Genomic DNA, 18,532 nt, shown 5'->3' on the forward strand with positions numbered 1-18,532 from the left:
GTTACGAGCCGCGTGTGTGACGTAGGAATATAATTAGCGTATAAGTTGTATACAAGATCAATTAAAGATGATATTTTTTTACGCGCACGAGCCTAGACATTGTATCGTGAGCTAAAGAATAAACTCAAAATTGGAATCGCTGAATCGATGTGGCTGGCCCGCGGTGACGTCACGATCAGCTGAGCTTGGAGAAATCCGATGAGCTATGAAGCTCTTTCTCACAGATGTCCAGTACGGGCGGGCCACAAAGTTACAACAACAACAACAAACAATACAAACAAAAAAAACTATAAGAGTACAAAGTATAGGAAAGATAAGCTCATGGCCAAATATAAATAAAGTATATGAGATCAAATTGCATCCAGCAGTGGATTGAACACGGCTGATAATCTCAGCACTGGGCTAATGCTGGGTTTGTTCGAGTTGGCTGTGAGAGTCTGACTCAATCTGGTGTTCAGTGGCCCTGAGTTGATGGCATGAATGTTGTGCTTCATCATGAATGTGCCATCAGGGTACAGATGCAACTCGGAAAACCTTTACCGTATTTAGCATTTTTATTAAGCGTATCGTGTGTCAAATCACGTCACAATATCCTCAAGTTTACTCGCAGTTACACTGCATGGAACGGAATTGGCCTTCCTGCATACTGTACCATACTTTGCCAGCATGCTATACTCTTCATACGATAATTTGAGAATTTCCTTGATAAACAAATACAATGATCAATTATTTGGTGATGCATTTGCAGTTATGCAAAAACATCCAAAAGCAACGAGACATTCGTCAATAATCGGCGACGTTTCGAGCAATGGCACTTCAGCACACACATGCTTTTAAAGCAGCGTTATTGCGAATGTATAGTTTTTTATCGTTATAAACACATGGCATTCTGCAGTCACGAAAGCTTTAAATCGAAAGACAAAAACACGTTTCGTTGTTGCCCTATTTAAACGGCTGTACGCCGTATGGACCTGAAAACTCAATCTCCCTGTACAAGATGACGGGATAAACCGTGATGGGTTGACACGTATTATGTTGAGTCAGGCAAAGGGAGGTGGTTACACTCGGCTAAAACAATTCAACAAGCGGGGTTAAAATCAGGTTGATAACCACTCAACTTCCCTGCAGGTGGTTTGACTCAATTCGCAAACGCGTTTGCGAATGTCCCCGTACCAACCCCACCTCCCTCTTGGCCCACGCGGCACCCGTAGCCAACCCTCTTGGGGCCGAGTTACTGAGGCCGCACCGCCGAGGCGCTCCGCGGCTACCCAGCGTCAACGCCATGCCTCTCCCGCCCGCGTTACAGGCGCGCCTGGCCAAACGCGGCCTGCTCAAGAACGTGCTGTCAGGTGAGGCTGCAATTGCCCCCGCTGCTGGGGACGTGGCCTTTTTTTTAATTTATTTTTTGACCGCAGGCCTTCCCCGGGGTGTACCGGCCTCGGCTAGAAGCCTCTGCCGCAGAGGCGGCGGCGGCGGCGCCGCCGACCCCCCCCCCATCCCCGTTGTCTTGCAGCGCCGTGTGATGCAGGAAAGAGCCCAGCGTTGGATTAATCCAGCGTGGTCCTCAACCCCTGTCAGGCTACGGTTTGGATACCGTGCAGGAGAAATTACAAATGCAGGGGTCAAGTAGCCTGTAGGCTTATTGAATGGAGTGTCACGACACCACATCCTGCACTCGATCAAGACTGAGCAGCATATGAATTTATCATACTGACTTCTCAACACGTTTATGCAGCGACTGCCGCTATTGTGTATATATAATTTCTGGACTTTCTAACAATGCAGCACATACTGCTACTGTTTTAAGCTTTAACCTATGGTGGATTTTGTCTCTTGTCCAAAAACAGGAGGGGCGGGGGGGGTGCAGGGGGGGATCGGTGGTCTTGATTGTTGATTGGGGTCTAAAAGGTTAAGAGCTGCTGATTGAATCAATGGGAACACACGCTGCTGATGAGACATTACAACCTTTCTCTAATCAAGAAACGTATTAATTTTTATTCACCGCACCTTTAATATTTCGCTTTGTTGCTTGTCACGAAAGGTTTCGGGCCTTTAGCCTGTGCTCAGCATGCGTGATTTTAAAACATTACTGCAGATGGCATTTTTTTTGATGGGATGAAACTATGTTGACGTAGTAAAAAGAAGTGGTTACAAGTTGACTATCAAAAGAATAACTTTTAATCGATAACACCAGATGAAGTAATTTGGTATTAGCATGGCTGGTCTCTATAAAGGAGCATGGCAGTTGGTCAAGAGTAATGGAAGTCAAGGAATGTAAAGTGTCCGAGATGACATCCACTGAGAATATTGAGTGATGTTGAGATGGTAACGATGTACAGTGAGGGAAAAAAGTATTTGATCCCCTGCTGATTTTGTACGTTTGCCCAATGACAAAGAAATGATCAGTCTATAATTTTAATGGTAGGTTTATTTGAACAGTGAGAGACAGAATAACAAAAAAATCCAGAAAAACGCATGTCAAAAATGTTATAATTGATTTGCATTTTAATGAGGGAAATAAGTATTTGACCCCCTCTCGATCAGAAAGATTTCTGGCTCCCAGGTGTCTTTTATACAGCTGAGATTAGGAGCACACTCTTAAAGGGAGTGCTCCTAAGCTCAGCTTGTTACCTGTATAAAAGGCACCTGTCCACAGAAGCAATCAATCAATCAGATTCCGAACTCTCCACCATGGCCAAGACCAAAGCTCCAAGGATGTCAGGGACAAGATTGTAGACCTACAGAAGGCTGGAATGGGCTACAAGACCATTGCCAAGCAGCTTGGTGAGAAGGTGACAACAGTTGGTGCGATTATTCGCAAATGGAAGAAAGACAAAAGAACTGTCAATCTCCCTCGGCCTGGGACTCCATGCAAGATCTCACCTCGTGGAGTTGCAATGATCATCAGAACGATGAGGAATCAGCCCAGATCTACACGGAAGGATCTTGTCAATGATCTCAAGGCAGCTGGGATCATAGTCATCAAGAAAACAATTGGTAATACACTACGCCGTGAAGGACTGAAATCCTGCAGCGACCGCAAGGTCCCCCTGCTCAAAAAAGCACATATACATGCCCGTCTGAAGTTTGCCAATGAACATCTGAATGGTTCAGAGGACAACTGTGTGAAAGTGTTGTGGTCAGATGAGACCAAAATGGAGCTCTTTGGCATCAACTCAACTCGCCGTGTTTGGAGGAGGAGGAATGCTGCCTATGACCCCAAGAATACCATCCCCACCGTCAAACATGGGGGTGGAAACGTTATGCTTTGGGGGAGTTTTTCTCTTAAGGGGACATGACAACTTCACCGCATCAAAGGGACGATGGACGGGCCATGTACCGTCAAATCTTGGGTGAGAACCTCCTTCCCTCAGCCAGGGCATTGAAAATGTGTCGTGGATGGGTATTCCAGCATGACAATGACCCAAAATACACGGCCAAGTCAACAAAGGAGTGGCTCAAGAAGAAGCACATTGAGGTCCTGGAGTGGCCTAGCCAGTCTCCAGACCTTAATCCCATATAGAATCTGTGGAGGGAGCTGAAGGTTCGAGTTGCCAAACGTCAGCCTCGAAACCTCAATGACTTGGAGAAGATCTGCAAAGAGGAGTGGGACAAAATCCCTCCTGAGATGTGTGCAAACCTGGTGGCCTACTACAAAAAACGTCTGACCTCTGTGATTGCCAACAAGGGGTTTGCCACCAAGTACTAAGTCATGTTTTGCAGAGGGGTCAAATACTTATTTCCCTCATTAAAATGCAAATCAATTTATAACATTTTTGACATGAGTTTTTCTGGATTGTGTTGTTGTTATTCTGTCTCTCACTGTTCAAATAAACCTACCATTAAAATTATAGACTGATCATTTATTTGTCAGTGGGCAAACGTACAAAATCAGCAGGGGATCAAATACTTTTTCCCTCACTGTAATGATAATGATTCACAGTTTTCAAATCCACTGTTGGATGAAGACCTTGTACTGTCAGTTATGGGGGTTTGTTTAACCATTCACCATCAGCTACCAAGCTGCTGCAAACCACTTTTGAACTTTTTATTGGTAGGAATTTGTAAAACAGTACATTTTTGTGCTGAAAATCTGGGCTAAATTTCATATTTAATTGGACACATTTTTTCACTCGCTCTGTGACTTGTTCGATGACGTCTCTGTATTGTGTAGTTTCTGAATATTAAGCGTATTGTATGTTTTTTTTATAGAAGCAGATGAGGAAATTATAGCGGAAGATTATGATGAGAATGAAATTGATTATGAATCTACAAAGAATGAAAACTTACCACTCAACTGGTACAAAGTAGTTGACCCAGACAGGTAATTATATTCGTTCTCTTACCATAATACTATTGCTATAAGAACGATAATGTGCATTGTACATTTCCATGCAATATTGGCTAATTACAGATACAAACATTAAACAGACAGCATTATTGCACAAGCACAACAACAAATGTTGCATTTATAATTAAGATTGCCTTTGAAAAGCAAATAATAATACACTGATATTTTGGGCTATTGGAGTATATGTTTCTTATAAGGAAGTGGTAATGATGAACACGGAGATTGCTTATTTTATTTTAATTAAGCTTATGCTCTTGTGTAGACTTAATATACATCTTCCTTTCATTGCATCTATTTGTTTTACATTGAATAATATTGAAATGCATTTATGGGTACATTTCCAAATTTTTGGCTCTGGCATCGGAAAATAATTGAATAATAACTGATGTAACGTAGTCTTTACATCCACTTTAGGGCAGTAGTAGTTTTACAAATGCATACTTAGCATTTTCTACTTTCTGAAGGCATAGACTTATACATTTTGCAATGTCTTTTTATTGGCAACTCTTGTGTGTACCAGAGTTTTATATATATAACGTACTAATATATAACGCGTAAAAACCCTACATTATTTTCAACAGCATTCCCAATTGTGTCTTGTGTCGTGTCCTATGGCAAAGTGTATATAAATTACCCAAAAACATATCGGGCAAGCTGTTTGTTCAATACTTTGATAAACAACCATTAACAACAACCAGGATTGGTTATTGGCTTTTTCCATTAACGCTCTATCGTTTATAATGAAGACATGCTGATAAAAAGACATGTCCGTGTGTGCGTTTTTACTAATGGGCGTGAACTTGTGCAGCCGCTTGCCGTACTACTGGAACGCAGAGACCGACATGGTGTCGTGGCTGGCCCCGGCAGACCCCCTGGCAGTTATCACCAAGGCAGCCAAAAAGATTCCGGCGACTGGTTGAGTATTGCATTGCCTACACTCTTCATGCACACACGGTTATTACCCTTTTTTCAAGGAACACAATCAAACTGAAAGCAAACTTCTTATTAATTCTAAAAAGCCACAGGCACTTTGTTAAAATGTATAATAATACATTTTTGGAGGTAATTTTTTTTTTATATATATAAATGAAACTGACTTTCCTGTAAAGAGTATTGAATCTGAAATTCACAATGAAGAACAATTTAAGTGTACAAATTTAAATTTCGTTTAGGGAGTAATTTTTTTATAATAAATAGAAAATTGTTTGGGAAGGTCAATGCTACCTTAATTTTGTAGTATGGTAGTTCCACACTATGTAAATGTAATTTACTGCTGTGAAATATTTGGATGTGGCATTCTACAATTATATGTTAATTGTGCTGTTGGCATGGATACACAGTCCACATTTTTTTCCACTCAGTATATTGTTGCTACAATATAGCCACATAATTTGTAATGACCAGAGATAATGTCACGTGCATTTCCAGTCTTATACAGTTGTTCATCTTTACAGATTGAGTCATTTTCTCATGAGTCATTTTCTCATAATCATCTCAAACCCAACCCGAGTAAAATCCAAATCTGTGCCTTCCACCTGAGAAACTGGGGAGACTAGAGCCTCGAACACTAGAGTCACCCAGTGCACCTCGGGGTAACACTGGATCGTATACTCAGCTACAAAAAGCACACTTTAAATACCAAAGCCAAGGTCGACATACGAAACAACATTCTGCAAAAGTTCGCAAATTCAAAGTGGGGAGCACATCCATCCACTCTACGCACCACTGCCTTAGCACTTTGTTTCTCTATGGCTGAATATGCATGCTCTACCTGGGGATGCTCAACCCACAGTAAACATGTCGACACCACCCTAAATGACACGTGCAGAATCATCTGGTATAGCGCCCTCTAACATCAGGAGTAGGGTAGCAGGTGACCAGGAACGGAAAGTCATGGGGTGGGACGTCCGTCATCCGCTACATGACCATCAGCCAGCACACTATCATCTGTCATTGAGAAACAGCTTCTTGTGCTCCACTGTACCACTTACCACATCACTGGAATCTGCCAGAACTTCCCTCTGGCAAAAAGAATGGGAAAAAGCAAGTGACAACCGCTGAATGGAGCCGGCGAGTAATCATCCCCAGTGAGGAGCTCGCATCCGGCTCCAATTCCGAATTGCTCGCATGGCAGAGCCTAAACAGACTGAGAGTGGGTTTCGGCAGATACAACTCTCATGTAATCCATACTCTTTGGGTCTTTCGGTAAAACCACGTAGATAGAAAAAACTTTTTAAATATTTTTTTATTTTTTATCATTTGTATAATTTTTCTATATACGTGGCTTTACCGAAAGACCCAAAGAGTGAGTTCCTGCAGTCACGAAAGCTTTAAGTCTCATGTAATCATGTGAGGCTTCTGCGCAACCGAACAATATGCTTGTCAGGAGGAGCAAACCGTGGATCATCTCCTGAGATGCCCTGCAGCACCACAATGCACTCCTCAAGATCTGGCCATGCCAACACCAGTAGCGGTAGCCTGTGCAGAATATTGGGCAAAGACCCATTTAGGTTGGACAGGAGACACGAAGAAGAAGTAATTTGTTTAGTCGCTCTGTAGTGGTTTCCTACATATCTGCACTTTGATGATTCTTATTGTGCATACAGTATGCTCAAATTAATTGGTCTAATATCCCAAACAAGATCTGTCTATGGAGACTCTGGAAAGATTTTCAAAAGGATTTTTATTTATTGCTGATGATCAAGAATAATGACGTGAGTAGCATCCAAAAAATGGGATGCATCTGAGAGGATGTCAACTTTGGAGATGGAGCAATGAAATCGAATTGTGTGCAGGTGCCAGGTGTACTATTCAATTTCAGGATCATTAGAAATGGAAATGACTTGGGGAGGCTTTCCTCGACCAATGGATTGACGAAGAGTTTCCTGGACAAACATGGATTGATCAAATACATTTTAAACTGAAATTTACAATAACTGTATTGTGAGTAATGTTACTAAGACCCTCACGTTTTCTGTAAGTAGGTTTTTTTTTATATTAGGGATAAGTCTAGGATCCATATCCAGGATATTTGACTGACTGCTATGGGCAAAACCCTAACATCCTGAGTCACCCTGCCTCAGCATGTCTTAATAATATTGTGATTGCCTGTGTGAGAAGTACATCTAGCAGTTATTGGGACAGAACACTGAACATCAGTTGTTGTAGATGAATCACATCCCATTTTACCCTTGTTAACCTCTCTCCTTGAATGCAAGTGTAATGACGCCGACACATGTTGCTACCCGGAGCCTTTTATTGGACACAGCACCAACACTAGGCCTGGGTTTCGTTCTTGATATTGTAGCTTGTCCCCCTCCCCCTTGTGCTTTCCCCCTTTATACCCCCTTCTGAGCTCCCCTTCTCGAACCCTCGCTCACCCCACTCTCCTCGTCCAATCCTCACCCTCCTGCCCCAACGGTTCTCAATCGTCGCCTCAACTCTCAAACCTGCTTCTTGCCTTTTTCGGTCATATATAGCAGGCGTTACTAAAAAGATTTCCAAAATTCTAAACAAACACAAGATCCAGGTCCGGTTCAATACAGTACACAAAATGCGTGATCTGATCCCATCCGTGAAGGATGTCATTCCTGACTCACAGTATCCCGGGGTTTACAAATTGAGTTGTACCTGCGGTGATTGCTATATCGGGGAGACAAAGCGACATGTCTCTGACTGAATTCGCGAGCACAAATCAGATTTGAAACACGGCAGAACGACTTCTTCTGCCGTAGCTGATCACTGTTACAACACTGTGGGTGATCACGATATAATTTTCTCCGATACCAAGGTTCTTTGCAAACCCACGGGTTTTTATCAGAGATTTGTTCACGAGGCAATTCAGATCTACAAACACAGACACAATTTCAACCGAGAAGATGGTTTCAAATTAAGCAACCATTGGAAAGATGTTCTAAATTGAACTAAACATTAAACTCATTTCAATGGTACAGTATATTTTTCAAGTAGTGGTACCCCAAACTTTCGCAGCTCTTAAAAAATTCCCTTTTCACACCATCAATAGGTAAACTCCCCCTCCCCCCCTCGCCAACCGGCATGTTCACCCGCATGTACACCACCTCTACACCGTTCATCATGCTAAGTCGGCCAATCAAATACTAATTTTTATGCTAATTCCTTTGTCAAGGCACCTTGTTTCCTTGCACACAGCTTAAAGGTCGCGGTCTGAGCGTGGCTGTGTTTCACTCCAGCACTGTCCTCGAGACAGCCTGGTCCCTTCACCTGATGAAGGCCGCTTGTGTTGTGGCCGAAACGTCGTGATTTTTGTTTTATTTTTTACCTACGTGACTTTACCGAATAGAACCAAAGAGTTATGTCCTCCAATCTCTTTGAACCTTGCCTCCCGACCATTCATGATGGAGGCCTTGGTTTGTTTTCTGGTAGTCTGTTTGTTTGCTTCGGGTAAGTGATCTGTAATTTCGGTCATTACACACGTATTCAGCTACTAATAAAACTAACCACGTAGACTACTATCTCTATCATGATTCTTTCTTCCCTATCGGAGCATTCCCAAACACATTGTTGGCTTACCACAGATTCGTCTTTCTGCTTTAACGAGCCAATTGATTCAGATGGGCAGCCGGCTCCAATAACGTACAATTCCTTCAAAAGGAATGGCTACCCTCGGAACCACGGGTCACTATTTCATAATGATCTATGCCAGCCTGGTTTCTAGTTAAAATGGAAGTTTTTCATCAATGCCGTGTGACCTCCACTGTAACGAAGCATTTCGCACCACGTCACCCTTTTGCGCTGCTTTGCATTGTGGAATTTATAATTTCCTGAAATGTTTTTTTTATTGTGTTCAACGCCATGCTGGACCGTTTCACGTTGCTCCCCTGCAATTGTCGGTACTCAAGTTCAGAGTTCAAGATCACATTTTTATTCAAGTGTATATATATTCTGTAATATTTGGACTTACTATCTGCACTGTAATATGAATGCTTATTTAGCATGATATTTTTTACATTATAATCATAGTTTTTCGTTGAGGTGTTAACGAAGTTACAGTTGGTTTCGAAGCTAGTCTTCCTCAAATTTGAGCGGCTAATTAGGAAATAGCTGGCAAAAATATATTTCACGCAATTAGAATGCCCAGGGCTGCCGAGTAGGTTAATCGCATCCTCACAATTACATAGTTACCGCCACACGTGATCTGTATCGTTTTTTTTACAGCAGGTTGGTATGCCCTTTTGTAAATATTCCCAGTTATTACTGACGGGCTACAGAAATTTAATGAATAACTGTAGACTGCTCGGTAGATGGATCACCGTCCACCATATAACTCTGATACCTGAAATAAATGAATGAACACAAGCAAACAATTCGGTTGAAATTCCATGTTCTTATGTTTGTTCTGGGGATGACCAATGGTTACATCTCAGAAAATAATTGGTTTATCTACCCCATAGGGATAATTGCACTAGTTGACACCCAAAGGGGCTTTGAACTTTAACTTCTGACTCAAACTAGTATGCTTCGCTCACTCACCACTAAATTGAGTCTGAAGTTTAACTTGTTCATTGTAAATTCAACGTAATATCTAGTCAAGCACACTTTCACTTGATCATTTATTAAATTTAATTTTCATTTTTGACCCACAAAGATACTTGGAGGTAAGAAATATCATATAACCTGCAGACACTGAATTTATTACACTGATCCATTCCAAAGCAGTGAATGTCTATCCCCTTGACCCATTGGAGGATTGAGTGTAGTACATAAATTGTGCTTTTTTCCAGTGTAGTTTAATCATTTAATGACATTAATTAGTCTTTGATATAAAATTATTTAAATATCCTGTCATATATTAATAGAAACTCAAGCACATAGCATGGGAAATAATTGACCCTAATTCCTTTAATCCATTCGAGCCTCTCAAATCACGTAGTTTGTCTCCTAATTTTTCATATGCCCGGTTCTCTTTCCTTGATGATGTACTCTAATATGCCCGCATTAATGACCTTTGTGTGTTAAGTGGTATTAATTTATCAAAGCCAAAATGAAACATGATTTGCGCTCCTCATTTATGAAAGTTAGATCTTTTTTGAGCTTGGCACTATAAATAAGGCGGATACCTCATTCATCGGTTGCACGAGGAGCAGTATTACAGTGGTTTTGTCCACTTTGCTTTTAACCCAGAAACTTGAGTTAGATTCCATGCAGGGGCAGAGCCAGGATTTTGACTTTTGGGGGGCTGACTTCAATATTCTGAGATATCAGTGTAATGTTTTCCAATGGGCGCCACAAATGTATAAAACAAATTTTATTGGATTTGAACGCGGAGTTTATTCATAGGTCGGAGCCGCTGATGTGGCTAACAAGTTCGATAAGTTCGAAAGGCTCAAGCAGCCTGCAGGGCAGCACGTGGTGGCAGCCACCGCGGCATCCAGGGGGCCAAGGGCAGTGAAGGGAGTTAAATTAATTGAAGGGCAGATAAAAAGGGGTGGAAGGGCAGTTAGAGTTCAGTTAAGCCTGGAGAGGAAGAGAGAGTGGCTGGGTTGAGAGCTCTGCCTTAAGGTGTATCGCAATAATGGGAGAGTGAAAGTAGACCGCTACGGTATATTTTATTCAATTGTATTACCCATTTGGATACAAATCTACACGATTGTCGGGAGTTTCTTTCTTCCTATTTTTATATGGCAAATTTAGGTGACGTTACATGCATGTAATAAGGTAAGTGCTGTTCGTGACCACCTTTCAGGTTTTCGATGCCAGCACGAAAAAACCTGGCCACTTTTGTTACTTGTCCGTTAATAATTTCACACCTCAACAACAGGCAGCCAATTTAGGCTGTCAACAGAGCAATAGCCACGTTTGTATACAAATTGCCAATGCTGTGCACTGCTTGGAATTAAACCTGCGTAACCTGGATTGTGATGTATTATGCGGACCACTTTTTTTTACCACTTGGCTAACACTCGAGTGCACACATACAACATCTGCCATTCTTGACTAAGTGTCAGTGATGCCAGCATGGCAATCGTGCTATGTTATTTGCACGTGGCTTGGCAAAGGCCTGCTGACAGGTCACAAAACAGATCCAGCTATTTTTGGCAAACAGACATCATTGACTGATGGATGCGCTACCCATTCTTCCAAATGCCTATACGGTAGACTGTTGTGAGCACTGCTTTGCTGCCTTGTATTGCTGATTTACTATTGCCACTATTGGCTGTTAATTAGTGTAAGTCATGTCCCTCCTACACAGTCAAACCCACGAATGGCAGAAAGTGGTAAGCCCACTCTACACCAGTTCCTCCTATACTAAATCAGTCCATCTCTTCCCTTGCCTGTGCCTACTTGTCACCGAGTATTTAATGTCACCAACAATATTACAGACTAATCAGACTTTGAACCGTGTGCAAACTGGGCTGGTTATTATCTTTATTGCCCCGTGTTCTCCATTATAGGCTTGATTGTGATTCAACGGTGCTAATATTTGTTGCAGAGGAGAAGAGGGAGGAGGTGGTAGCGATGACTGCTCTTGTGGAGGCACAAGAACGGTCGTCACTGCTCGACTTGGACAGCAGGGACGAGATTCCCAGAGCTGCCAGAGATCGACGACTCCAGCGGAGGGAGGAGGCCGCCCCCTACCAGAAAGGCAAACGTGGTAAGGCTTTGCTGGCACGGTAAACTTCATTTCCGTAACTCCCCATCCCTCCCCACATTACTCACACACACGCCACTCATGGTGTACTGTCAGGGTTCTCAACCCTTGTAATGCAGCAATATCACGTCCCTGTGGTGTAAATTCTACATTCTCGTGATGGTCGCCACCAGTGATTCAGTACGACCGCCTTGGGTATCTTCTCGCAATATGGTACTCACTTTATCAACACTGGATGAATGGTAGACTTGAGTCGATCACTGACAGGGATTTTAACTTCCAACCTTCCAATTGTGAGTCAAGTGTTCAGCCACGGTGCCACACACCTGGATAGCATTAAGAGTTGTGCAATACATCTCATCATTTCAAACATTTGCCCCAATGCCTGCTGATTATGCACACACATTTTGAAAATAGCCTGGTGTGAATTGTTCAAAAACCATTCCAGTTCCATCAATGGACTGCATGGAAATCATGAAGCACAAACATTTGGTTAAATATTAATATTTTATTATTCACATTTGATGGTGTTGCAGGTCGGGATAAAAAAGAAAAGGAAGAGCTGGATCCAATGGATCCCAGTGCTTACTCGGACGCTCCACGGTAAGATCCTCAGTGCAATCAATTGTTTCGAAAAGCAACTTCACAGCGACACACCCTACCTTGTACCCAACGATGTCGTCATTATCATTAGCCATGCTCTTTTACCAGCTATTTGGCTGCTATAAAGTTCCGCATAAGCCACTTCGTTGAGCTATGATTTGTGGCCAGGTCGCTTACGAAAAAGAGCTATATAGCTCTTTTTGTTCCCGATGCCAATATGATACAATCCTTCTCGCTCCAGAACTTGAGCCAATCTCATCACTCCATCTCCACGGTAGCCATCTTCTTGGGTGTGTTCTCTCCTTTAGCTGCCGTTCCATCACAAATCTTCCCCATCAGCCAACATTCCTTCTTTAGCAATGTCCTGCACAAGCTCACTAACTCTCACAATTGCAATACAATGTCTGGTAATGTCCACTTGTTCCCCGATCCACGCATTTATCTTGCCACCTCTCAGGGTAATCCCAAGCATGCGCCACTCTCCATTCTTCTTTTGTGTAATTCTCAGATTTTTGTTCCGTTTGTCAGTATCAATGTTTATGATCCTTGCAATATACAATTTAGGAGTTGGAAAAAGGAGATGTGCTCTCAACAAGGCTATTCACAGTGACATTAGAAGATGTTTTCCAAAAAAATTATTGTAGAAACAAAGGCAAACTTACTGTGCGACGACAGTGTGTTAACCACTTCACTTTGGCTGGCAAACGCAGTCCTCATAGCAAGCTATTAACTCCAGGGTACGATTGAAGAATGTGACAAAGAAGGCTGCAAATTTGTGCTCAAGACAAATGAGTGAACCCAAAGTGATGTACATAGAGGCCGGCCGAAATTCGGTTTCGGTTTTGGTGCCGAAAGTTGGCAAATGGCCTCTTTCGGTATACTTTCAGTTTCGGCCGAAAGTCAATTTTTTACTTTCGGTTTCGGCCGAGACCAGAAATTCAGTTTCGGTCGGCCTCTAACATAAAGGTTGCTATAACAATGCTTGAGCAACGTATTGGGATCAAAATTCTAAAATGAAGGGGGGGAACGAGAGCAGTAATGGAGTGCTTTTGGAAACCAAATAATGCAACATACTAATATGCATATTACCTGCTATGTCATATCAATCAGAAACATGGACACTCACAACAATATGTAGGATGTCAAAATCGAGGGCCAACAAGGGGGAATGGCAATATATTGTGTGCTTCATTATAATCACACAGAAACAAAACCAATACCATTGGCTTTCCACCCTTGAAAAAGAGACGCTAGGCTGTTAATATAATTATTTTCCGTGTTAGTCATGGCAGTTGTTTGATTCTACTTGACCACACTGGTAAGTGCAGGTTGGTGAACTGGGTGCCCATGATCAGTTCAGATATCACTCGCCACTGTTGTCGGCTATGGCTAGGTGTTGAGCTCAGGTCGTCGGGATCATAGCGCATTGCTCTACCCACTGTGCCACCGTTCTCCCATCCCAAGGGGCTCTTAGCTGTGAGTAACTAAAGGACTTGTATGAAAGATATGTGGCGGCAGTTTTGTAGATTAATCAGTGTATATTCTTGTTCATTATAATTTGTGTAAGTAGAAATGTAATTGCAAACATAATTTATACGTGTGACAAAACGATCTGCATTGTGGTAATCTTTTACTTAATGAAACAGGGAAGCGACAATGCAATGAATGCATGTAGTCAATATTATAAAGAACATTTGCGCAAGCTCATACATTTTGCTCAACCTGTTTTTGCTGCCCACGTCAGTTACTGAACACAAATGAGTACGAAATAGGTGTATAAATAATGTGCAACAAAAATATTTGACCTTTTATCAAATAACAGCACTGCAATGCAAACCCTGACGCCTGTATATTTGGAGTTTGCATGTTCTCCCCGTGGTCGTGTGGATTTTCTCCGAGTCCTCCGGTTTTTCCCTCCACATTTAGAAATAGTTCTACTGCTGTATCTTACCACCTGATGACGATTGCTTGTGTTGCGATCGAAACGGCGTGATTTATTATTTATTTTTCTACTACGTGACTTGACTGAAAGAGTATGAGTTTAGAGTATTTGGCTGCTATGAATTTCCACATAAGCCACTTCTTCGTTAACCTATGATTTGCGATAGCCAGGTCGCTTCTGAAAAAGAGCTACATAGCATAGTGGACCTTACCTGGTAAAATAAACAATAGTTTAGTTTGACGTGTTGGTGCTATTCAAGGCAACATGAAAACCCATTGTTTTGATTTTTCGCACGGTGCATGTTCGACGCTTTTGTTTGCTTCAGCTGACGATGCCTCTCACGGAGAAGGCGCTTCAATTATCTATCGTAGAAACAGTGCGCTGTGCTTATAATTTAAAGGACTGATTAAATAGGTGAAAAAATTTGCTGCATTGATTTTTTTTTCTTCCCAAGATGCCATAGAAATAGCAATTCTGCCGCGTATTTTAAATGCTTTGCAAATGCATTATTAGTGTACTCCCGAGCGGTTCCTAGCTTATGAGATGTTAACGGAATGTGAGACGATATTATGCTGTGTTTAAACATGTCACGCTCCAACATGCAGCTGAAAAAGAGACCTACATGTATCTTGGCACGCTAGGAGTAAAAAATATATATATTTACAGACGTTTGTAATATGTGTATTGTTTTTACATTTTCCTTGATGTACAATTAATGTAAAACGTGGGTTATTTTAAAATGCTACACGCTTATTTTGCTGGTCTTACAAGCACTTAATTACCAGAGCATAAATGTGAATGAGGCAAGTGTATTTCACTTTGTCATGGTGCATTCATTTTGTGATAAAATATACCCGTGTGTTGGAAACTATTCCCTGGAAATGATGATATTCCAAGTTATTGCAGCTGTATAGGCCTCATCGTCAGAGGCTGAACTAAAAGTGGAAAGGTTGGAAGTTTAAATCCATCTCAGGGTACTACTTTGCCCTTTATCTTTCCATGGTTGATAAAATATGTACCACTGTGAGGATTGCACCGTAACTATCCCTGCCATAGAAATGTGACATTTTCCCCAATGGCCCAGGACTGTCAGTGGAGATAAGTCCCCTAAAGGTTTTTAAATTTTGGTTCAATCGATGGGTTGTGATCGGATTGTATTGATTGGCACCCCATCGATCGCAAGCTGTGTTTTAAACATGCAATACAATCGAGTGCCACAGTAGGTCGTGGGAATTGGGCAAACTAAAAAAACATACACAAACATGTATATACACTCGCATGCATTCACATGTGAGCATATACACACGCAAAAATAACAACAGTGGCCATTCGCCACTAAATAGCGGCGACATCACCACAACGCTTGTGCTAGGCTAGGTGCACTTTGAGGCCATGTGAAGTGTCAAAGGCTTATTGACAGGAGGTCAAGGGACACATCCCGGTGTTATGGGTTGATTGACTGAGATCCGATGCACCGTCTGTGCTCTCCGCTGTGTCACCCTGCTGTTTTTTATTCGCAAGTTGGCACACGTATCCACACACGCGCACACAAAGTGCACGCATACATCCACGCACTTGCTTGTACACACATGCACGCAAAAAGATTCCCCCATACAGCTATACATACTGTTGGGGCAGTTGTTGTTAGCGAGCATGGCATGTGAGCGGATGGTGTTGCCAGCACCATGCAAGACCACCTTTGTCTTCCTCACCTTGCCACCATGGGGCGCCACAGTTGCGAGATGTTAACTACCCCCCCCTTGCTATATAGAAGGTCGTGGGTTCGATCCTGACCATGATGCCTGTATATTTGGAGTTTGCGTGTTCTCCCCATGGTCGCGTGGATTTTTCTCCGGGTCCTTTGGGTTTTCCCTCCACATTTAGAAACATACGTTTCGAGTATTTGGCTGCTGTAAATTTCCACATGATAAGCCACTTCGTTGAGCTATTATTTGTGGCCAGGTCGCTTCTGAAGAATAGCTATATAACTCAGTGGGCCTTACCTGGTAAAATAAAAAAAATAGTTTAAATGTTTACACATTACACCAGGCACAATGTGTAAACATTTAATAGTTTAATCGTTTAAATGTTTACACATTGCGCCAGGTAGTCATGTAAATCTGTTACATAAACAATCACACGTGCGCTTGATGTGTTCCTCCTCCTCCTCCTCCCCTTTAGCGGAAACTGGAGCGCTGGGCTCCAGAGGAAAGGCGACGCCAAGACAGGAGCAGACACCACCGCGTCGGGGCCCCTCTTCCAGCAGCGGCCTTACCCCAGCCCGGGCGCCGTGCTGCGTGCGAACGCAGAGGCGGCGTCGCGGAACAAGGCCGCCTGAGCACACCCCCGCTGTGCAGCGGACGCTGTCGCCTCGCCGCCCGGGTCCTCGCTCGCCTCTCGAGTTGTGCCGCGAGCCTCCGGCACAACTCGCAGCGTTCCCGGGTTCGGGCTGCTGCGCGTCGGGGCGTTTTTTTTCGCTCGCGCTGTTTTCGTTCCTACTCGTGCTGCTGCCGCTATCGCTGTCGCCGGAACCTCACCGCCGCTCCGCTACGCGGTGCTGGCGGTGAGGCGCGCGTGGCCAAAGGTCGAGAAGGAAGAAATGTTCAAGACGCAGGCTGACCCCGGACAACATCTGTGAAAAATAACTTCATAGCTCATCGGATTTCTCCAGGATAAAATAAAGATTCGGAGTCTGGCTGCGAAAACTCGTTACGTCGACATTGACAAACCCGAGCGTCGTTGCCATGAAACTCTCTGCAGTGGTCAACCTCTGCATGGAGAATTGGCTGGAGAATTGTTTTGTCAGTTGGCTGGTTTTTTGTCCTTTGTAAAGTATGAGTTTTTTTTGTGATAAAAATTACATTTGTGCATAATTTTTTTTATCTTTAGAGTCGGGAGGTGGGGGAAATTGAGTGAATATTTCAAGTGTAGTTGTTTGGGATTTCCTGTAACGTATGTTGCATTGTGAAACTCCTGCATGCAGCAGATTTGTCATACATACAAGTAGAGAAAACTAAGTTTAACACAATATGAAAGAGTTGCTCTAAACGTATTTTAAACGTGTTAAACAATAAAAAACAGCATCAAATGTACATATTAGGAACTGTTTTGGCAATAAAAAAAATCCTTAATACATTTGTTTTTTTGTGAATGTGTGTTTTGTTATGGAATAGATTTTGTTTTACCAAAGCAAGGATATGTTGCAAGGAAAATAGGCTGGAGTTTGAACCATGACGCAGATTGTATCTTTACTCTAGTAGTCGTGTATTAGGACCACGACACCACCCAGCCAGATCTGATTTGTATAAGTGCATGATAATTAGAACTGGTTTGTGTGTGTGCTCAGAATTTGATTTGTTGTGTTATGTACAAGGGTGGTACAAAAAGTCCTAGGCCTGATCTAAAATAAGTAATATTTAAAAATACTTTTTTTTTTAAAACACGTTTGAATGAAATGTACCGTACGAGTAATGTAAAAACTCCAGGAAGTGGCCCCGAGGCTTGCCACAACGTAAGGGACCCGTGGTGATATACAGCCAACGTCAGTTGAGCGTGGACAATTAGACCCAAGCCGAAACAACATAAAAATGAATACGTTGAAGGGAAACAACAAAATATATATAAATATATATTTTGTTGTTTCCCTTCAACGTGACTTTACCGAAAAAACTAAGAATATGAATTACTGCAGTCACGAAAGCTTTAAATAAAAATAAAAATGAATGTTTAAAAATGCTTTATTTTTAGTGATAGAATACAGTATTGTCATCAGTATGACATATGTATACCAAGTTTTCAGTCGATACCACATTGGGAAATGGGTTACAATTGAGTTACAAGATTTGAGGATACGACGACAGAGTGAGTTAAATAAAAGCGTGTAAAGTGGCAGAGATCATTTGTTCTTGCAGCTGCTTGTATTACAGGCCACCAGGGAATGATGTTACGTATTAGTTTGTTACTTATTTGTGCAATACTGCAAGTAGACCATAATGGCTTCTGAAAA

The 18,532-nt window shown here is 42.3% G+C and overlaps 1 protein-coding gene across 2 annotated transcripts; it reads left to right on the forward strand.

Moving 5' to 3' along the window:
- Nucleotides 1-1,189: 1,189 nt before the first annotated feature.
- PQBP1 (polyglutamine binding protein 1) lies at nucleotides 1,190-17,664 on the forward strand. 2 transcript variants are annotated; one of them, XM_076070745.1, is made up of 6 exons: nucleotides 1,190-1,349; nucleotides 4,219-4,324; nucleotides 5,160-5,266; nucleotides 11,823-11,984; nucleotides 12,518-12,584; nucleotides 16,708-17,664. In XM_076070745.1, the coding sequence occupies exons 1-6, from the start codon at nucleotides 1,283-1,285 to the stop codon at nucleotides 16,862-16,864; spliced, it is 666 nt and encodes a 221-aa protein (XP_075926860.1). In that variant the 5' UTR covers nucleotides 1,190-1,282; the 3' UTR covers nucleotides 16,865-17,664. The 2 variants fall into 2 exon arrangements, with proteins under 2 accessions (XP_075926860.1, XP_032819439.1); XM_032963548.2 differs by having other exon boundaries at nucleotides 1,191-1,349; nucleotides 4,213-4,324.
- Nucleotides 17,665-18,532: the final 868 nt, after the last annotated feature.

This window comes from Petromyzon marinus, chromosome 30, assembly GCF_048934315.1.
Source record: "Petromyzon marinus isolate PM22_M1 ecotype Great Lakes invasive population chromosome 30, UKy_Petmar_22M1.pri1.0, whole genome shotgun sequence".
NCBI lineage: Eukaryota > Metazoa > Chordata > Hyperoartia > Petromyzontiformes > Petromyzontidae > Petromyzon > Petromyzon marinus.

Bases quoted from the DNA above. Each gene is read 5' to 3' on its own strand.
- PQBP1 (XM_032963548.2), top strand. From the start codon at position 1,283: ATGCCTCTCCCGCCCGCGTTACAGGCGCGCCTGGCCAAACGCGGCCTG. The intron at 5,267-11,822 runs GTTGAGTATTGC...TATTTGTTGCAG, and splicing joins CAAAAAGATTCCGGCGACTG to AGGAGAAGAGGGAGGAGGTG. The intron at 11,985-12,517 runs GTAAGGCTTTGC...ATGGTGTTGCAG, and splicing joins CTACCAGAAAGGCAAACGTG to GTCGGGATAAAAAAGAAAAG.